The 21,787-nt window shown below is 39.3% G+C and overlaps 1 protein-coding gene across 1 annotated transcript in view; it reads left to right on the forward strand.

The window, feature by feature from the left end:
• The window catches only part of ADGRV1 (adhesion G protein-coupled receptor V1), a gene marked incomplete at its 5' end in the record, with an annotated part of 277,332 nt that overhangs the window by 188,821 nt on the left and 66,724 nt on the right, over positions 1-21,787 (forward strand). The window contains 2 exons of the mRNA XM_084224720.1: positions 14,056-14,172; positions 21,265-21,443. Coding sequence (XP_084080846.1) covers positions 14,056-14,172; positions 21,265-21,443 — 296 coding nt within the window. The remainder of the gene's footprint in view (positions 1-14,055; positions 14,173-21,264; positions 21,444-21,787) is intronic.

The raw sequence follows: 21,787 nt of genomic DNA on the forward strand, positions 1-21,787 counted from the left end.
TCAGATTCTTTCAAAACTTCCCTCCTGAGAATAGGGAGGCGAGGCCTATAGTAGATATTTTTGCCCCTGATGAAGGATAGGAATGATGAGGACGACTCCATTTTTTAAGAAGGCTAGTTAATTACTTTATTATACTATATTATTCTCTACTATATTACATTATATTACATTACATCTAAACTGAATCTGCCAAGCATTCAACTGCACTCCACTGTACAGCATCTCATGACTGTCAACCGACAGTCCCGACACACACACACCTGGATTCCATTGGTCAGTGAATCAAAACACTCACATCTGAATCCAATTATCAATTTTTTATCTGAAGGGATTTATCAATTCCCTTCAGGTAAACAATCTTCCACAATGCATTCGACTTGTGAACAACACAGGAGCAGTAAATGAGAAAAGAATTGTTTTTTCTTTCTCTGAGGTTCAGAGAATGTGAAACCTGGAAATATTATTGGAAAGAATTGTGCCTTGCTTTTCTCTGTGAAGAGAAATGTGGCCACAGAGGTCTATCCTTTTCATCCTGGGCTACTACAATTAAAAATTCAATGGTCTTATACCTTATTTGTAACTCCACATCACAAATGCTCTTGCCAAAAGGGCTCTACGATAGCACCAATTTCCACACTTTTTACACTGACATAAAACCCAGGGTTCACAGTTTCCTTTACAGGTGGGACAAAAGAATTTAGTCAGGAATTGCAATCTCAGTGTGGTTCCTCCCTCCCTCCTCTTCTGAGGGCTTGATAGCATTCTGGCCTCTGTCAGCTTCTGGTAGAGGTTCCCAGAACAATTTCACATTCCTTGTGGGGATCCAGTGTGGTCCTTTCTTTGTAGAGATATAAGCAAAACCTCTTCCCCATGTGATCAATTGTTAAAAGCCAAGGATTTTACCAGATTCTGGGTCACAGATCAGTACCGATGGTTTCTCCTTGCAGGAAAGCTATGTGGATGATGCAAAATACCTAGTCATAGGGGGATTTAAGACCATCATTGAACAGTTCAAAAAATTAAAAATATGTAGTGCTTTCTGTAGTCTTTCAGTGAGTGTGTCTCCAGCTCTTCCCTTCTGTTGAGCCAGGAGATGCTTGAGGGAGCCCACTCGATAATGGACTGTCTGGTGGGTGAGGGGGTATGTTTGCCTTGTGGGTAATTCCCCATGAGGAGAAAAAATTTGCGACTTTATGGGAAATTTATGTGGGCCAGTATCTCTCTTAATCTGTTCCTAATGTGGCAAAGGCAGCAGTGAAATGATGGCAAGCATCCTTTGCTGTTTCTCCTATGTGGGCTGAGACAAGCAAATCACCTGAAAAGGTATAAATAGAAGCATGCGCAAATTTCAAATGGCCAAATTCAAGAAAGTGTGTCACATCTGTTTGCAAAATTTGTAGGCTCTGTAGACCTCTCAGATTGACCCCTGTGTTCACATTAGTTAGAGACCAACGCTGACAATCAGGACTTGTAGCAATAATACTAGAAGCTTGTACTCAAAAGTCTAAAGCCCCAGTGTTTTGGTGAAAAAATGAGTGACTCACTCTAGCCTGCTCTGTTCTCTGGTAAAACATGTTGCACCAGTAGGGTTAACAAGTCTGCCTGGGCGTTGCCTTCTGTAAGAAATCCAGGCAGATTGGAATGCGACCTTATATGCATAACAAAGTACGGAGCAGTCCTTTAATCTAAAATAAAAACTAGTAGTTTCAACCAGTAAAAACTAATTTAATTTTCAACTTGTTTTAAGACAGAGGTTTCTGCTCTAAATTTCTAATGTAGGCAGCAGTTAGGTTAAAAGGTGAGCTGAATTTCTGAAACACTGACCACAGCAGGTAATTCTAAAACCTGGGGAGACCCTTCAACAACAGCAATATCAGGTTGCCAAGTTCCTATTCCAGAATAACTCCATGCAATCACTGATTTATGGGTTTTCCAAGAACCATCTGTGAATATTGTCATAGCTTGCAAAGGAGTCTCACTTCTCCTTGGCTTTGGGAGCAAATTAAAAGAACAGCTTAACATTTAGTGCTTAGGTGGATGGATAGATATCTGCCCTGGGTAATCTGCTAAAGCAATTTGCAATTTCTCTGATTTCTGTAGCAACCAATCCAAATAGAACATTGTAAGAGCTAAAAATGTATAGTCAAAATCCCTTCCAGCCAAGGACGTCAGTCTTTGATGAGCTTTGACAATTAACATGGTCATAAGTTCATCTAGCATGGAAATAGTCTTGGATGTATTGTTAGGAAAAAAGACCCATTCGATGATTAACAGAGGATCTGTTTTTTCTGAGTCCCACTGAAATATCTAAGCATGTGGTTGCCTGTCAGGGTTTAAAATTATTAACCATAGTGGTAACTCTGGAGCCCAGTGAGCTGATTCCCTTTGTGAGATAGCATCAGCTACTTTTAGAAGCACACTTGTGCCTTTGTGTTTAAATGTCTAGGTGATAAGAGGTCAGGATCTCCCTTTAAAAGGGCATACAATGGCTACAAATCTACATTTGAGATTCCAAAAAAGGGATGAACACAGTTTATTCTCCCTAGCAATTTTTGTGCATCATGCAGAGTTTTGATTTCAGTTATAACTTGCAAAGGTTATGCCAAAATCGAGTGCATTCCTATGTGTCAGCCCAGATATGTTCATGTGGATGTCCTTTGAGCCTTTGCTGATGTAACAGCCTGGCTGACAGCCAGCACTGCTTCTTCCATTCAAATCACAGTCTCTGCAGAGATAATATCATCCATATAATGATACAATAGAACATCAGGCATATGTTCCCAGATCAGACTTAGGGTCCTTGCAACATACCATTGGCAAATAGTGGGGCTGTTGTGCGTGCCTTGAGGTAATACCACTCAATGATATCAAATCAGTTTAATGCTCAGTACAGAAAAGCTGAATTTTGGTGCATCATCCAGATGCAGCAGAATATCAAAGAAACAATCTTTTAAATCAATCACTGTCATATGCGAATTTCTGGGGATCATGGAAGGGGAAGGGAAGCCAGTTGGAGGGCTCCCATTTCTTCTATTACTTGATTTATTTTCCCCAACTCATGCAACAGCTTCTACCTCACAGATCGCTTTCCAAGGACTATTAGATGGGATCATATGTCCTTTCTCCAGCTGTATCTGTCAAGTTCTTGTAATACATACAGTTTGTCTAATGACAGGGACCACTGGTTTACCCACACAGGGTCAGAAGTTTTCCAAGTCAGTTTGGGGGTGCCACATATCCCAATGACCCCGGTATGAAAATTTGAATGCATAAAAATTCCCACTGTGTCAACACATCCCTCCCCCACAAAACCAGGGAGACTGACAGCACAAATGGTTTATCTGTGGCTATCTGCCCATCAGGCCCTGTTATTTGCACCAAGTGTTGGCTCTGCAACCTTTGACTATTCCCACCCACACTTGAGAGTACCTGAGGCACAGTCCTTAATGGCCAGTCACTGGGCCATTGGCTTTTTGAGGTAACAGTTACATCTGCACCAGTATCAACTAGTTCTGTTAAAATGATGTCCCTGTCTTTCAGAGTGTCACTTTGCACTGGTATGTGGGATGCTGAGATGTGATACATTGTCTCCAAAAAATCTGTGGGACCCTGTGGAACCAAACCCCTGCCCCGTTACCTCTATTCAGCTATCGGGGGTGCAGATAGGGGTACTGTGGGAAAAAGTATGAGTGGGCTATATTGCTCCTAGCCAGGACTACACAGGTGGGGGCTCCAAGACATGATCTTTATTTCCCTGACTGAGTCAGAGTCAATAGCCCCAGGGAGAACAACCAACTCTGTTTTTGAAGCCGATGGTTGGCCCAAAAGCAAAGCATGCATATGCTGTCCTGGTGGTCCAGAAAACTCCTGTGGGAAGCAAATGAACAGATTAATCAAGCAACATTACTGTGTTGGAGGTTGCCAGGTCCATTCCTGCACTGTCTGTGGTGGCTGGTTGCAGCTCAGTGATAGTGGTCCGGCAGGTGGGGGCAGGGTGGGTTGGAAGTTGACAGTTGCTCCTGGTTGCTGCATCAGCTATGGGATTTGTGTCATCGTATGGTGCTGCTCTGCACTTCAAGATGAGTTTCCCTGTAAAAGCTGGCCATTCAGGTGAAACTTAGAGCAGCATAGACTAGTGAAGTGAGGACCTTTCTGACAGCAAGGGCATATACCCGGGGCTTTGGAGTTTTGTGCTTTTTGGCAGTCTCTTTTAGTGTGTCCAGATTTTCCACAGCCAAAACAAACCATCGGCTTTCCAGAGATTAATTTCAGGGCAGCAAAAGCATCCCTGCCCTGCCCTGCAGCTTGATATGTGATTGCCGTGGTGTGTTGTCGTGTCCCCAAGCAGTTGCACATTTGTATCATTTGGAGTAAAATGTGTTCAGGTTCAGAGGGCAGAGATTTCAAAAAGGGTTTATAGTCCTCATTAGCATTTTCTATGGCAAATTTGAGGAGTATCATTTCCTTTGCTTCACAATTATCCATTTGTCTCTCCAGTGTTCATTTTCATCTGTCCACAAACTGCATATAGGACTCTTGTGGACCTTGTTTGATACTTATGAAGGACTATTGTGGGGTTTTGGCATCAGGAACCTTAAGAGATGCCAAACAATCTGTGTCTATGACACCCTCTAGGGCATCTCTTGGTAAGGCAGCTTGGCCATTAGGATTGGTATGCACCCCCTTGATCAATAGTTAAGGTGATCAATAGTTAAGGCAGCCAGGGCTTGGTTTGTATGCCCTGCATACATTGTAAATAAATTCTCCAGTCTTTTTTTACATTGTGCCATAAATATTGCATATTGTGTTGGTGTGAGCAAAAGATTTGCCAAAAACTGATCATGAGGAGTCATGAGGTGAGTAGAAAAAATTACTCTTCATAAATTACTTAAGTAAGGGAACCCCAGTCTATATTCCACTGTGGTACAGTGCAGTTACTTAATTTCTGAGTGACCTAGGGGCTCCCATTGTGGATTTCCCTCCTTTGGGCCGACTCACACAGGGGCCAAAATGATTTCTGCCACAGTGTCAAAGTCTCTGTCTTTAAGGGCTTTCTTTTTTATCTGTAACCAATCATTATGCATATCCAAAGTGAGTAAGTCCGGATCTTTTTCAGGGCTGTGCTCAAAAGGATCTAGCTCCCCTCCACTGCTAGAGTCAGTGTCTGCTGCATAGGTGATAAGTGTCTGGTGGCTCTGGGATTGCTGATGGGACAGTGACACTGGAGGTGGCGATCAGGCTCTATCCCTGGCACTTGTCAGGGAGGGCGTGAGGATGGGGCATGGGGAGAGGGACTGGATGGACAGATTTCAATCCAGCATGGTTGGCAGGACGATCTCAGCAGTACCCTCACAGGCTTCCTCGCTCCCTCCCTCCTTTTTAATCACATCCATGATTGCCCTCCAAGCAGGAACGATTCGTAGCTCTGGCTCATGGCGACAGTGTAGCCACGTCCTAGAGCATTATGCCAACCTTGTCCCAGAGGCAGACAGTAAGTACAAAAGAAGGGGTGGCATTGGGGAGCATGTGTGACACCCGTCGTAAAAATTACTTAAGATCATGCTTTGGGATGGGGGAGCCATGCTTGCCCAGAAGGGTGAGCATTGTTTCATGTCACATCACAGCAGACAGGTGACTGTGGCCCCAAACACGGTTCTCTCACCATCACAATCAGTTCTAGGGCCTCGGCAACTGCTGCCAGTCAGGCTGGTCATTTTCCTCACATAGAGGTACCAATTATTGGCAATGATGAGAGAGATGGGGAGACTCTGAGATGGTCAGAAGAATCCAATCCTATTGTGGACTACATATGTTTGTGGACTATTTTAGGAAGACTAGTAATGCTTTACTTCAATAACTGAGTTAATCATCACATAAACAAACTTATACATTTTGCAACATCTCTTGCTTGCAGAAGTCTTGATGTAATTTTCTTTTCCAGTAAGTTTTGATTTAATCTTCAGTTGTCTTGATTTAATCCTCAAAGTTCTGTTTGCTCTTGCCAAGGCATCCAGATTACCAAATCTTTTATGCCAATAATGTCCAAAGTACTCTCTGTCTTGTGTGCCCCAATAGTAGATGAGTGGAGGTTCTTTTATATAAATGAAGAGAGAATAATGTAAAATTTCTGGTAAAAATTTGCAGTGAGGCAGGAAAAGTAAATACATTAGGTGTGACTCCAAACAGAAAAAAGTTCAATCTTCACACTGTCAATTAAGATAGTGATATTAAAGGTCACCCCTGAGATAAAGTCAAGATTGTTTAGAGTTAGTAGCATGGAGTGAAGGTTATGGACGCCAAGAGAGAAGGAACATTCAAAGGATAGGTGCATTAATAGTTTGAAACAGAAAAGCTCCCAATCCTAACTTTGACAAGACTTGTAGAATACCTTGCAGGTCTCACAGCAAGTGCCAGTATGTGACTGGAAAATAATATATTAAGAGTAACATATAGTAAAAAATAATTAATATTGGCAACTGGAGGCCCATTAATCAGAAGCATCTCAGAGTTAAAAAAACAATTCTGTCAACAGTCAGTAGTGATAAATAAAGAAGGGAATGTGCTCACATGTGCTTATACTTAGATGATACCAAACTAGTCTGATAATTTTCTTTGACAAGAATATGGCACATAATTAGTAAAATAATAATGGAGGAGGATAAATCTAGGAACTCAGATCTGAGAAGACACAGACTAATGGGAAAAGACAGCACTGAGAGAGTGACAAAGAGAGGTATTGTACTGGTTCTCAAGCCCTGGTTTGTGGGACAGAAAATAACATGCCCAGACAAAATGCACCAATGGTGCAGAGAAGCCAGTGGAAGCCAAAATGCACCAATGGAAGCAGAGAAGTGCTGACACTAAGGGGTAGTGGGGTAGCATGTAGAAAGCTGTGAATAGCTTTGAAGACTGAAGAATGAAATAAAGGAATATTTTCTAGAACAAGTTGAACTGTCATAACTTGTAGGCTAGCAGCAAAATTCTGCTAGAAGTAGGTGATTAAAAATAGGGAAGAAAGCTGTGTGTACCACTGATGATCACTGGATGATGATCACTGAGTGATGATCACTGAGGTATTACCATATATCTGCCTAAAAAGACAACTGCATCCTGGGCTGCATCCAAAGCAGTGCATCCAGCAGGTTGAGGGACAGCATTTGGCCCCTGTCTTGGTTTGGAAAGACAGTTGCCTGCTAAAGGAGACAGGAGCCTCCCCTGAAATGGAGAATGCAAACCCTCCCCACCCCTCTGAATTGCTATGAATTTTAAATTAAGGGGCTCTCAGGCAAAAAAAAAATGGGAGCAGGAAATAATAGTTCAACAGGGAAGAAAAAAAAAAAAGATAAAATAAAACAATGCAATACACTAGAACAACACTGACAGAGTCAGAACTCAACCTGACACCCTGTGGGTGAGGGTGTTGGTAGCAGTCCAGTTGGAAAAGGGGCTGCAGTCCTCCTGGAGTGTCAGGCGTGGTTCTGTTGGAGCAGGGGAGTCCTGTAGGAAAGGGGTGTATTCTTCCTCCGCAGATCCGTGGAAGTAGAAGCTGCTGTTCCTCTGGGGAGTCCAGTGGAGAAAAAGCTGTGTTGGTGTGTCAGAATCTTCCAGGTTATAGCTGGGTAGGAATGCTTGGCTCCTCCCTCTGGGTGGAGCATCTCACAATGGGATGTTATAGTTCTTATCAGTCATGTGGTGACATTCAATAGCCCCTTATCAGCAGATGTTCCCTGCTGAGGGACCTTGATTATGATCACTCAGGAAGAGAGATAAGGAGAATTGCCCACTTGACACCAGACAACTGCCTTGCAATCTGGAACAGACCTTCTGCTCCACTCTCATGAGACCCCAATCACGTCTGAGGTTTCCAGCCCAGAACATCTCTCTTATGAGGGAAAGCTAGGAGAGTTGGAACTGCTCAGTCTGGCTTTGGGGTGACCTAATTGTTTCCATCCAGTACCTGAAGTGAGCATACAAGAAAGATGGAGAGAACAGTTTATGAGAGTATGTAATGACAGAGTAAGGGGAAAGGATTAAAACTGACAGTAAGTTTAGATATTAGGAAAATATTATTTGCTGTCAGGGTGGTCAGGAACTGGCACGATTGCCCAGAAAACCTGTAGCTCTGCCTACCCTGGAAGTGTTCAAGGCTGGGCTGGATGGAGTTTAAAGCAACCTGGTGTGATGGAAGTTGTCAGTGCCCATGGCAGAGATTTTGGAACTAGAAGATATTTAAGGTCCCTTCCAAACTATTCTGTAAATGACTGTGTGACTAGTCCCTTCCATACTATTCTGTATGACTGTGATCAGAAGTTTTTGCATGGATATAGGGAGATAAGGGAAGTGCTGGATGAGAATCTTGTAAAACCTCTGCAGCTTTTCACCATCCAACCCTAAGCATTTTCATGAAGAATAGAATCAATGTGTCACCAGTACAGAGAAGGACAATGAAATTGGAGCATAAGCTGCAAAGACTTTTTGCCAAAGGACAGGTTTTCATGTATGTGAGTATGTAGGGTTACTGTGAGAAACAAGGTAAATTGATCTAGGCAGATGCTGTATTCATGGAGTTAAACTGCTTTTGCTGTCTAGATCAGTTTAGGCATCTCTACAGTGTACTTGTTCTGCAGTGGCTCAATTAACCCTGAAAAATGGAGCCTGAGAGAGAGTACTACTGCTTTCTGTAAATTCACGATAGTACAAACCCCAAGGAGGAGGAAATCCTGTGTAACCTGAGAAACTTACAACAGAAATAAAAACAAGATATAAACTGACCATGAAAAAGTGCAGGCTGGAACCTAGAAGCAGATCTCATCTAGTAGAGGAGTGATGTTCACATACAGCCTACCACTTGGAAAGAGTAGTACAAAAATACTCTTCATACACGTCTTGGTCTGAAAAGATGGGGGTCTGCTAAGGAAGGCAGTAGCCTCCCTTGAAATGGAATGTCAACACTCGCTCTCTGAATGATTATAACTTTGAAATTAAGGGGCTCTCAAACAAAGATATGGGAGTAGGAATAACAGTTCTTTATTGGGAAAAATAAAAATAAAAATGCAGTAATATAAAACAACACTGACAGAATACAACCTGATACCCTGTTGGTCAGGGTGTTGGTAGCAGCCTGATTAAATGTTGGCTGCAGTCCTCCTGGAGTGACAGACGTGGTTCTGTTGAAGCAGTGATCCTGTAGAAGGGTGGAGTTTTCCTCTGAAGGTCCAGTGGTGGTGTAGATGGGCCTGGTCTTCCTCTGGGAATCCAGTCAGAAAAGGCTGCTCTGGGAATGCAGGGGGAAAAGGCTGCCTGTGGTGTTCTAAACCTCAGATTCTATCCAGGTAGGAATGCTTGGCTCCTCCCCCTGGGGGGAGCATCTCCCAATGGCATGATGTAATTTTGTCAGGCAGTGAGACTCAATGGCCCAGTGACAGAAGACATCTCCCCTGAGGGAGGATGGGTTGTGGAAGAGATTAAGAAAACTGCCCCACCTGGTTTTAACAGAAGAGAACTGCCCCACATCTAACAGATGGCAATAGAGTATACACCACTGGCCACATCCTGCATTTGCAAACTAAGACAATACAGGAACATATAATTTTGGAAATAATTTCATGTTATTCATTTATAGTTTGGTGTTGATGACTTAGATGGAATTGCCTGGTAATAATTTCCTTCAAGTAATTGGTAGATAATTGTCTTAAAGTTTAAAAAGAATTGCCGCGTCCTTTGATTAACTGAGTAAATGACAGTCAGATGGTCAAAGAGCTTTTTGATGTTATCTGAAAATGCATTTATTTATCTTATTATTTAATTTTTTTTCACTTTGTTAAGGGGAACCTTTTGAATTGCATGCTATCAGCATCATTTTCAGTTTGGTATGGAACCATCACAGTCAAATTATTAAAAGTATCAGCCTGCTACTTGAGCTATTTAAGGGATTATCAATTAAATAATTTTGGGTCAAGACTGATTTGGAGGTTTTCACTGCTGGCCAAATGCCAGTGCACTCACTAGAATATGCTTATTTTTTGCTGTGAGATTGAATTTGGAAGAAGGCAAAGCAGGCTCAAAACTTTAAAAGGATATGAAGAGAGCTTTATTAACAATGACTAAAAGAAAGAATACTAAGAATCAGAATAAGACCTTTAGAACACTTTTCCTCCCCCCTACAACTTTTTGTTTCTCACTAACAACATACAAAAACAATTCAGTCAGTTTATCACTTCTAGAATAGTCTTTCTTCAGTTCACTTAGGAAGAAAAGTCCCTTTTGTTAATTTATGGAGACTGCTCCACAAGAAAATAGTTCCCTCGTGGTTTCTAATTTTCACAAATAGCAGCCACTCAGAAAATCTTCAATCATGTAAATGGGGAAGTTTCTCCCATTTTTCATGTTTTTTCCCAGAGCTGTGTTTATGGGCCTTGTCCAGTTATGAAGTACTGTTTTAAGGATGAGCTGTTCATAAGCAAAGGTTCTCTTTATCTGTCTCTGAGATCATCTTCATCTCTGTGAACAGAGATCTTCTTCTCTCTCTGGGGTGCAGGGTTTTCATCATTCTTCTCTCTTTCTGTTCAAACCTCTCAAATTCACAGCTATTTCAACAATGCCTGCTTCAGCACAGGTTTGAACAATCCATTCCCCCATATTTCTTCAATGAGTTACAGGGCAAAAAGAGTCTGACGTGTCAATTACATTCTTCTCCATAGCTTTACAAGAGGATTTCAGCCCCAAGATCAAGTCATCTCATCATCCCTCCCCTCTGGGACTTGACTTCCTCTTCACTGTCCTCAGTCTCTTCATGTTGTTCTTCTACGTGCCTGCACTTCATCCTTTTCTCTCACCTGGGGGAGGATTGAAGCACTGGAAGAGTTAATATCTCTCCTGGAGCCTGCAGATGATCACCTGAGCCTGGCTGGTCTTGGCAGCTTTTGGCTGGAGCTGCAGCTGGGCTGGGGAGGGTGGCTAGGATCTTAGTAGCCAGGCCAGAACTCAGCAGCAGCGCACCAGGGCTGGTGGCTTCTCTTCCTGCTGCCCAGCGGCTGTGGCTGCGGGCAAACCCTAAGAGACCCTCCTGGGCTTTTTTCATCCATAACATGCATCTTCACTAAGGCATGTACAATTTTCTTAGTGGTTTAACAGATTGTTAATTCGTGAAGCTAATTATTGATCAGTCTTTTTGTCAGACATGGAGGAAATTGCTAGCAGCTTCTCATAGAAAGTCACTTCTATGAGTGCCTCCAATATAAAACCACCACAACTAATCACCTTGACCTGAGTGAGGAAGAAGCATTGTGTTATCATTTCAGCATAGAACTAAATGTCAGTGTATAAAGATTGAAAAGGACCTGTAAGTTCTCTGTCAAAAGAGCTCTGGACAGTTGGTATTATCTTTAAAGATCCAAGAGTGAACAACTTGTTCCAATAGATGGCACATTTTTTTTGTTATTAAAGTAATATGTTCCTTGTTATAAAAGGTTGCAGCCTACTGTTAATAACTAAGTGAGGCACGGAACACATGAGGCAATTAGTCTAAGGAGCACTTTATTGGGAAGGCAGATTTTTGGTTTGCAGGGTTTTTTGTGTTATAAACCAACTCTTATTTGTAGCTTCCGACCAAGATACAAGTCTATGAAAATTTTGTATTTTACCTTTTTTTCTTTTTTTCTAAAATACTCTAAGGCCGCTAAGTACAGTGAATTCTTAGCTGTGATTATTCCAGCCATATTGCTGTCTTGTTCCTTTAAGAAAAGTCAGTTTCTGTCAAAGATATGCATTTTTTAGCACTTATTTGGACGCTTTGCATTGTTTTCATTGGAAAACTGTTGATGTAGTGATATACTCCTATTTTTTAATATGCAAAACCTTATTTTTCTTGAAGCACAGGAGAGTGTTATGAATTATAGTTTCTTGGTTATAAATGCAAAATGCTTTCAAGCCAACATGCAGTCTGAAAGGGGTTAAAAATATGTTTCCAGAACTCCATCAGTCTGCTTTTGTGTTTGCATCCCCTATTTGACTCTAGCCTGAAAGTCTGTCCTTGACATATACACAAGCCTTCAGAGAGCAAAAGGTTATAAAGCCTTTCCACCCAGATGCTTGTTGTCAGTAGAAGCATTTGCTCAAGTCTTAGTCAAATTGCTATGGGTAGTGTTTGAGAGAGCTGGTGCTGTGGGGTTGTTTCTACAAACACTTCTTGTTTATCCCTCATGGGTGGTAGCTGTTGCAGACACATTTCAATTGTGTGTAACCCACTCCAGATTCATAGGGTTTCTTTCAGCAGTGTCAGAATTTGGCAAAGACCAGTCTTTATTAATCTGTGTGTTAACCTCTTAATAACTGAATGGTTATGTGGCCATGATTAGATGCCAGTTCCCAGCAGAAGCTGATAAATACTACATAAAATATTGAATGTGCTTTTTTTTTTTACATTTTGAAATGCTCTTCGTAATTATTTTTAGTCCACTTGTTCCCCAGTTACTCTTTGTTATTCTTCAATTTTATGGTGAGGTAACATTATACTGTCTTTATAAGGGTACTTTTATAATAATAAGACAGTGTAAGGGTTACTCAGTACCATATGAGTATTTTGTTGCAAATACAGTGTCCACGTGTATGCCAAATCATTTAATTTACTTTAACTTTCTTACCTATCCCTAATCTTATTTTACCTATCCCATAAAATCTTACCCTTACCTTATGTATCTTACCCTTACCTCTCCCATAAGATCTCCTGATTTCATGTACATAAAATCTCTCCAGAGCCCCTTACTTTCTGTTGCTAACAAGTCAATGGGCTGTTGGTCAAAAACGTAGTACTTTTTGTCAGGCAAATAGAAAATTATCAGCACAGTGGATGAGCAGAACCTTTCTTTATGTGAACACTTTAAATCTTTTATGAATTTTCCTTGTAGAGCCATTTCTTCTGTAAAGAAATTTACAGAAGACCCAGCTTAAGGTTTCTGAGTCATGTTTTAATTTAAAATGCTATGTTGAAATTGTCTAGCTCCACTCATTGCAGAGTTAGAATACCTTTGTTCCTTACACAATGCATTGGCTACTTATCCAGCCAACATATAGTCCTTTGACATTTGGCATATTTGTGGAAAAAAAATTGTAACTGCCTTGTGAATGTGAAATCCTGGTATGGTATTAGACAAAGGAATAGTTGCTTCCTCCCTTTTGTCCAGTATTGCTGTCTTAGGGGCTGAGGTATTATATTCCTACAAGTCTGACAGCCAGAAGACAGTAAATGCTTCGAGTTTGTTTGTTTACTTGATAAAATATCTGGATTTATTCAAATCAGAAGATAACATCTCTCTTAGTCTTATACAGGAAAATCTGCACCCCAATTGCAAAACCTGTGTCTAATGTTGCATGTGAACAATTTTAAACAATAAATATTTAGTCTCTCTGTAGTCTTGTTGTATTAGGGTGCAGTGTGTGGAGAGGCCACTGGCTGAACATTCTCACACCACTTCAGGAGTTACGCATGCGCCACCTGAGACTGTCACTGCTGGGACTGGGGTCCCTTCACAGCAGGCAGTTCCAAATGGCCCATGGGTCCCTCTCCTGACTCCTTACCCACACATACCCTCTCTCAGGTGGGCTTCCTCATTCTTCAAGCTCGACCCTTGGTTTCCCATAGAAGAGTCTCAGGTGTAATTTGTAAAAAAAAGTAATTTAAGAGTGGTACAGCACCTTCTAGCTGGCAGAGCGTGGGAAATTGAAAAGCCCTAGACTTCAGATAAATATTATCTAGCAACAACAAAAACATCCATGCAGTATCAATATTCTTTTCCATTCCAGCCAAAAATATATCTAGACGTAAGACCACAGCTTGTCAACTAAGGCTTCAGCAAATCCAACTGCTTTAGGGGTTGACAGTATTTAAGCACAACTTCTTTTTGGCACAATATTAAATGTCCAAGATGTCTTTCCTGAGTCTCTGAAATAGTAATATAGTGTATGTTTTACTTCCAAACTAATTTTTTTCCCCTTATTGTTAATATTAAATTATTTCTGTTTAATTCCAATATGCATGTATTCTTTTTTCCCTGTCAGGTTTCATTTCTGGCCTCTGCTTACATGAGCCAGCATATCTCAGAGGAAAGCTGCTTTGCCCTCGCTTCTGTTACCCATTACCTTTATCTCTGCCAGTTCAGCTGGATGCTTATTCAGGTTGGTTTCTTAGTCCTTTTTATCTTTTCCCCAAAACACCTGTAAAAGTAACTGATAGTTAGACTGTATTTCTATTATATTTTAGTGCATATATATACATATCTGTATACCTTTATAAAAGAGAGATATAGAGCATTGAAATTCAATGCTACTAGAATGCCAAAACATTAGATGACTTTTATCAAACCTACAGTGACACAATTCCAAGGGTAAATATACAAACACTATAAAGACTTTTTCCACTAATTTCCATTACAACTATTTATTCTTAGAACAATGAAGAATTGTCTCAGAGGAAGGAAGAATTATTTTTCTTACTCTTAACAGTTTTCCTAAAATATCTTATTTGGTCTTTTGAAGAAGTTTCTTACAGGTGAAGTGTAAATGTAAACTACACTATAATTTGAGTCAGTGGCATTTTAGTCATTAAACTTGTATAACATACAAGTTTACCTTCATAAGTTTGCATTAAAATACAGAATATATGTATTCATAATTATTGCCAGAATTTTTATAGAATCATTTAGGAGAAGCCCTCTAAGATCATCAAGTTCAACTGTTAACTCAGTACTGCCAAATACACAAGTAAACCATGTCCCCACCTCCTTTTGTCCAGGCTGAACACCCCTAGCTCCCTCAGCTGTTCCTCGTCAGCCTACTACTCCAGATTACTCACAGCTCTGTTGCTCATATGATATATTATAAAACAGTAAATGGTGGAAAAAACAATTGAGCTAACATGGAATTCCATGAGCAATCCTTTAGAAATGTATATTTAGCACCAGTATTTGAGTTAAGTGATTTATTTTTCTGTTATTGTAAGATGATTTGTCCCAAGCACATTTATTATAGCATACAGCTTTATATATACAGCTCCATATCTTACCATACAAATCCTCCAATATGCAGGCTGTCAGACCAAACCAAGAATTGCAAATTAGGCTGCATCTAAATGCAACTTCCTCTTCTAGTAATATTCATGTAGTATGTGGTGTTTTCCTGGAATATGTCAGGCTCATATTCACTGAGAGCCCTAGCGGCCTCTCCAACTGCTCAGCTGTGCTCATTAGCCTTAGTAGGTCACATGTAGATGGCCTCAATAGAGAAACTTGTTTGCTTGGCAAATGATGTTCTTGTAGGTTAAATTACTCTAAATTATTTTGTAAATTTTAAATCATATTCTTCACAGTTGCTCATTCACTTTATTCCTAAATTGCTTCAGAGCTCTTCACCATTGGCTAATTGGGAGAAAGTAACATTTTTCTTTTTTACTGGGATGCCTCAAGCTTTGGCAATTCAGTGTTTGATAGCATTTCATTCTATGTGTTTTACATTGCAAAAATTGCAAAAATTACTTATAATGGCAGTCAGAAAATTTGACTGTTAACAGTTGGTAATTTTTATGTCTGTAGTTGAAATCCAGTGTTATTTTTTTTTGAGTAGACTTTGGTCAAATCCTAAGAATTTGCATAATACATTGCATTTAGTGGAGCCTCAGGCTTGTGTTAAATATGAAGGCTCTTCATGGATATATGACAGGACAAAATGCTTAAGAGGGAATCCATCAGCCCGATGAGTAATGAGGTCCCAGCAGTAAGACAGAATGAAGATGATTTTCCTTTTTGGAGGTGCAGGTCTTCAGCTGAGAATAATTCTAAACTTTGAAAGACTCAAAAGGAAAGAAATAATCTGAAATATAGATCAACCCAGTCCTCAGTTACAGTTTGCTCCTCTTGGCTAGGAATAGGTCTTGGATTTATACATCTCATTATGGAGTGAGTAAGCTATATCAGGGCACAGGAAGGAGGGCTGGGGACATCTCTGTGCTTGAATTGGTGACAACTCTAGAAAAGCTTGTGGGTCCAAGGGGAAACCAGATTGGTTTGGGAAGCTACCTCTGTTTGAACAGCAGTCTTAAAAGTCTGGGAAATTAATGTTTGTATTTCTCAGCATAGTATACTTTATATACATGATTTGAAAAGAAGAATGAATAATATATTTATACTTAAATGGGACTTAAATACTTATGTCTAAAAAAGAACAAAAATACAGGAAAAGATTCTGTGTCCTTTGTGCAGTCATTCTCCCCTATATGAGGCTGCATAGCATAGTGCTTTTGTTTGATCACTGACTTACATCATACAAATCCGCAAATGGCTGCCTTGATCACAAGATACAAAAACTGGTGGATGTGATAATCAAGTACAAACACCATGCAGTTATGTGAAACTGAACCATCCACAAAATCCAGGCAACTTTAAGGTGGTGGAGCAACATTTCCAGGCAACAAAATCCTATAGAAAACACAGATTTAACAGTGCAGTCAGACATTCACAGATTTATTTCTGGGGTCCAGATCAAAGATCCTCACTTTATAGACTCCAGGATAAATTCCTTAATTTTTTTTTGCTTTGTAATTTTTCCATCTTCTGCATGGTGTTAGGTATAGTAATTATGCTTCACATTTTGTCTTATGTCAATGCTCTTTACAAAACAATTTATATATAGCTTCATGTTTTAATTCTTGTTTTCTTTTTAGCTTCTTGTATTTGTAGACATATTCAATATCAGTGTTTCTGCTGATATTCTATATCAGCAGAATATTCTACAAATGTAACTACTATTCAGATATTGACTGCAATGTAAGAATGGAAAGGATCTCAGAAGTCACCTTCAGCATCAGGACAAAGATTCCATCAAATCATCCTTGCTTGTCTGTTTTTTCCTCTCCCTTTTTTATTGTATGGTCTTGGTCCTTGCTTTTTATATGGAGGAGCCACAGAAAGTTAATAGCATTACCCAATTTTTAGAAAGATGAAGCTTTCTTAACTGCAGAAGAAAAGGAGTAAGCAAAGTGCAAATGGCTCTTTATGGGCCTGAAATGTTTGCCTTATATTATGTCAGACACCCAGAGGTCTTCATTGTGACAAGTGTTCCTTTGTACAGCTGAAGAACATAAACCTGTATTTTCAAATGGATTTATCTTAGGAGCATGCACTAAGTGTCTTTCATCGTGACAAGGAAAATAAGTTTCTTCTCTTAGTATTTTCTAACATGTTGCAAAAAGTAAGTTACAGAAAAAAAAAATTAGAAGCTGTTATTAAAAAAAAAAATCTGTAATTTTTGCTTGCCCATTCTGACACAGAGTAAAATTATGGAAAAATATTATTCTTTGTGCTTTCTTGAGCTATTGCTAGAGTGAATTAAATTAACAGCAAAAGTGTCAATTCAACAAGTGAACCAGAATGAAAACCATGAACTTGCTATCACCCATATCTGAATCTTTCTCCTGCATCAATTTAATGGCACTTTAAATTTTCTATAAATTTTTATAAATTTATGTCAGACTTGTAAGATGTCTACTGATCTTAATGTAAGTTTGATGCTTTTTATTTTAAGTATAATTAATAGGCTGCTTAACAGCTTCAAAAAAGGAATTATATAAAAGAATACAAGTATTATAAAATGACACCTCCAACTATTTGTAAAAAGAAAGAAGGAAAATAAAAGTTTTCCTAGTGAATTGGAAATTATTTTATTTTGCACCTGTTGTTTGCCAGCTATCTGCAGATTATCCCAGGTGGTGGGGCACTGGAACAGGTTGCCGAGGTTGTGGCTACTTCATCCTTGGAAGTGTTCAAGGGCAGTTTGGAGATGAGACTTGGAACAACTTTGTTGTCCTCCTTCAGGGCTGGTATTCTCCAGTTTAGTGCTCCCACTGAATCCATGCACTGCTCTCTTGCTCCCAGCCTCCCCCCACCTCTGCCCGGCAAAGATCATGGGTTGAGAAAAGAGCAATGGGCTGGAAACAGCAATGAGATAAGGGATAAACAGTACTACGATACTGACAGAGGGTACAAGAAAGAGGTGAAAGACACACAGAAACAGCCCCACACAGCTGCTTCCTGAACCACACTAGCTGACCCAGAACAAACCCCTTCTCCCCAGAAGGGTTCCTTCCCCCAAACCCCAGCAGTGATGGGAGGTGATGCAGGATAACCTCTGGGTCCCAGCCATGGCTACTGCAAAAATTGACCCTGTTCTGGCTGGTAATAGGACACTGGTCCAGTGGAAAATGTCAAGTGGTGGGAGATGGGGAACTAGATGGCTCCTTCCAACACAAAAAATTCTAAAATTCTCTGATTATCACTAAAGATAAATGAATGAATAATTAAATAATTAAATAAATGTGTCCCAGGTTTGAGAATGTAATTTCCATTAATTGCTTCATTTAAAAAGAAAAAAACCTTCACTGAAGTTCACATTGTCTCATTAGAGTGTTATGTGACTAAACAATTATTTTGCATTCTATATCAGAACAAATCACAACTTGCCCATTTGTTCTTCCACCTGAGCAGCTGGAAAATGGACTGTACATTTTATTTTTCTGTTCAACTGGTAATTGTTGTAGAATGGCAACAGGAAAGGATTTGCTAAAATTAGCTCCTGTATTATTTAATTGATTACATTTTGAAGCATCAAAAGGGGTTGAATATGAGAACTAGTAATTATCAAAATACAAATGTAACTGTGAAGAAAATGTGGACAATCCAACCTCACTTACACCTTTACAGCAGCTGTGATAAATGTGGTGAAATAACTAAATATGACTAACCAAACAGAGAACAAGGCCATAAGGTATGACTTCATAGAAAGCAATTTCAGTTGGGTGACTGAGAACAATGTTCACCAGATTGTCAGAATTAGTAGAATCAACCGTCCCTGAGTGTAATGGCATATATAGTTCAAGGATTTGGCTGTCTGGAAGTGCTTTCAGTGAGGCACAGCCTAGCCAGCACTATAAGGGCATGTAGTTGAAGTATGTTTACTGACATGAAGGGACAAATAGAATTTTGAAAGAGTTTTCAGTCCCATGTAAAAGTGAACAGAACAAACAAATATCTCCACAAGCTGTGGATTTTTTTGTCCAAATACAATTTTCATCTGTTTAATATTTTCTTCCTATGCATGTTCAGCAAAGGAATTAATAGTTTTTCTGTGTTCTTTCAACCTACACAGAATAGTTTCAGTTATGTGGTGGGATTTACCTGCGATCTTTTAAGGAAAATAAACTTTGCCTGTGTTCATATAGCACCAATCACCAAAAAAACCCAAAAAAGACATAATAGTTAATACATAATTAATCTAATTATATACACTGTATATATATATCTATGAAATCTCATTCTCTAAAAAAGGCATTTAAAACAGTTACTAACCTTTTTCAAACAAGTTGCTACCACGCAATATTCTTTATTATCAATGAGAGAAAGTATTGCATATTCATACAATATAAATCACAGAAAAAAATCTGAAATTATAGGTGACTAATGAGACCTACAGAAGGAATCCAGAAACAACTAATTAAGCACTTCAATGTGAAAATGAGGTGTTCCTGAGCAAAGGGGTAGACAAGCCCTTGACCGAGGGAAATGTGCGAAATTTCCCTCAATAAAATAATCATGTTGCATGGTCTTGTCACAGTATATGAATTTTTACTTATCTTTACAATAGATGGCTGAAAATGAAGAATGTAAATCAATATTATTATATTAAAATCTTGTGTAGGCCATAGAGAGAGATGATTATGCTTGTGTTAGGATTAATGAGTGCCTGAAGGTGCCTGTTCTGTCTCCATTGACTGACAAGACATGCTTAAAGGCACAAGCTCAAATTAGATACCTTATATGCAAAAGAAAATAATCCCTTATGCACCTCATATAAAAGATCAAAAATCATAACATAGCATGCGGACCTGTAGGTGGTATAACATTTTTGAAGTGGAGGAAGTGAAAAAAAAAATTTAAAAAAACATATTTTATTATGGATAGCTTAGTTGTTTATTAGACAGTAGTGTGTACATGTGCTTTAAAAAACGCTCACATGACAGTGTTTCTACTATGAACAAATTGAAGAAAATTCAAATATCCAAGCTATATGTTTTCTGCTTTACTTGAAGGGTTTCCTTACTCATACTATCGATTCTCTCAAGGGGTTTCAGCTATTCTACTATTTTGATTTTTAAACCCCATTATGCTGTTAGATGATGAGTTGATCATAAGAAAACACAGATTGTCTTAGAGATGCCTGTGAGTTTACATTCATTTATTCACAGTTTTTTCTCAAACTGTTATGCATATATTACACAGAATCATAGAACCATTGAAGTTTTAGGGGTACCTTGAGGCTGTCTAGTGCAACACCCTACCTCAAACGACTAGGGCAGGTTGTTCAGGACCATGGTCAGTTTGGTTTTGATTATCTAAGGACACATACTCCGCAACCCCTCTGGGCATCTTGGCCCAGTGTTTGACCACCCTCACAGTAAGAAAGCTTTTTCTTGAATGCAGGTGGAGCTTCTTACATGTTAATTTGGGCCCATCGCCTCTTGCCCCACTACTGGGCATCACTGAGGAGAGTGTCTCCTTTGTCACTGACTCTTTATAGATGTTTATCCATATGGATATGATCCCCCTGAGCATTCTCTTTCCAGGCTGAACAGCCACAGGTCCCTCAGCCTCCCCTCATGGGAGAAGTTTTACATCCCTCTGTAATCCACATGAACCATTGCTGGACTTACTCTTGTCTGTATTGTACTGCTGAGCCCAGAACAGGATCACAGAACCATCAAAGGAGCTTCGTGTGTTTCCTACAAGATACATACAGCTGAACAATAAAATAAAAAATATTAAATACAGATAAGATTTGGAAATACTATATGCCAGTCTTCTATGTGAAGGTATGACACCTTGAGAAAAAAGTGACTTTTGCCCCAAAAAGCTGTTTTTACATTGCAAAAGTAGTGTTCTCTACTAAAGAGGGTGTCTCTTTCTCTGTTAGTCTAATTCAAAATAGTTATATAAATAGGCATATTGTTTTTATAATGTCTTTTCATTACTTAAGGAGAAAAAGTGAGGACAAAGTATTTTTGTTTGCATTTTGAATAGCATTTTGTTAATTATTTTGAATAGCATTTATACATACACCTGCACCAGGGCAGAAATATGCTGCATTGTCACCTTCAGAGTAATTTGGTTTTTGGCAGTTTATGACCAGCAAGTCTACTGATTGTTTTTGTGCTTTATTCTTCAGGCGGTTAATTTCTGGTATGTCCTTGTGATGAATGATGAACACACAGAGAGACGCTATCTGCTTTACTTCCTTTTGAGTTGGGGGCTTCCAGCTTTTGTTGTTATCCTTCTTCTAATTATCCTGAGAGGAATCTACCATCACAGCACAGCACAGATTTATGGCCTTGTCTACAGTGATCTGTAAGTGTTTCCTTGAAAAAGCATGAACTAGGCATTGTACTGTCTATTTTGGTTTATACTTAATTTTCTTTCATGTGGAGAGTCATTTATAAGCATAGAAAACTGTCATAATTAAAACAGTATGTCTTCATAGAACATATATCTTCAGATGCATTTAAGTGGAGATACATAAATAAAATAAATATTTTTGCTCTTTCCTACCTTTTTTTTCCCTTCGGCTTCTTTTCTGGCAAACTTAATCTGTGATGATAGCTCTTCTAGGATATAAGAATAATATACTTATTGATTTTGTATCACAATTGCATGCTTCATATGCAGAAAATAAACACATCTTCTTTTTAAAA

This window comes from Fringilla coelebs (genome assembly GCF_963513975.1).
Source record: "Fringilla coelebs genome assembly, chromosome: Z".
NCBI lineage: Eukaryota > Metazoa > Chordata > Aves > Passeriformes > Fringillidae > Fringilla > Fringilla coelebs.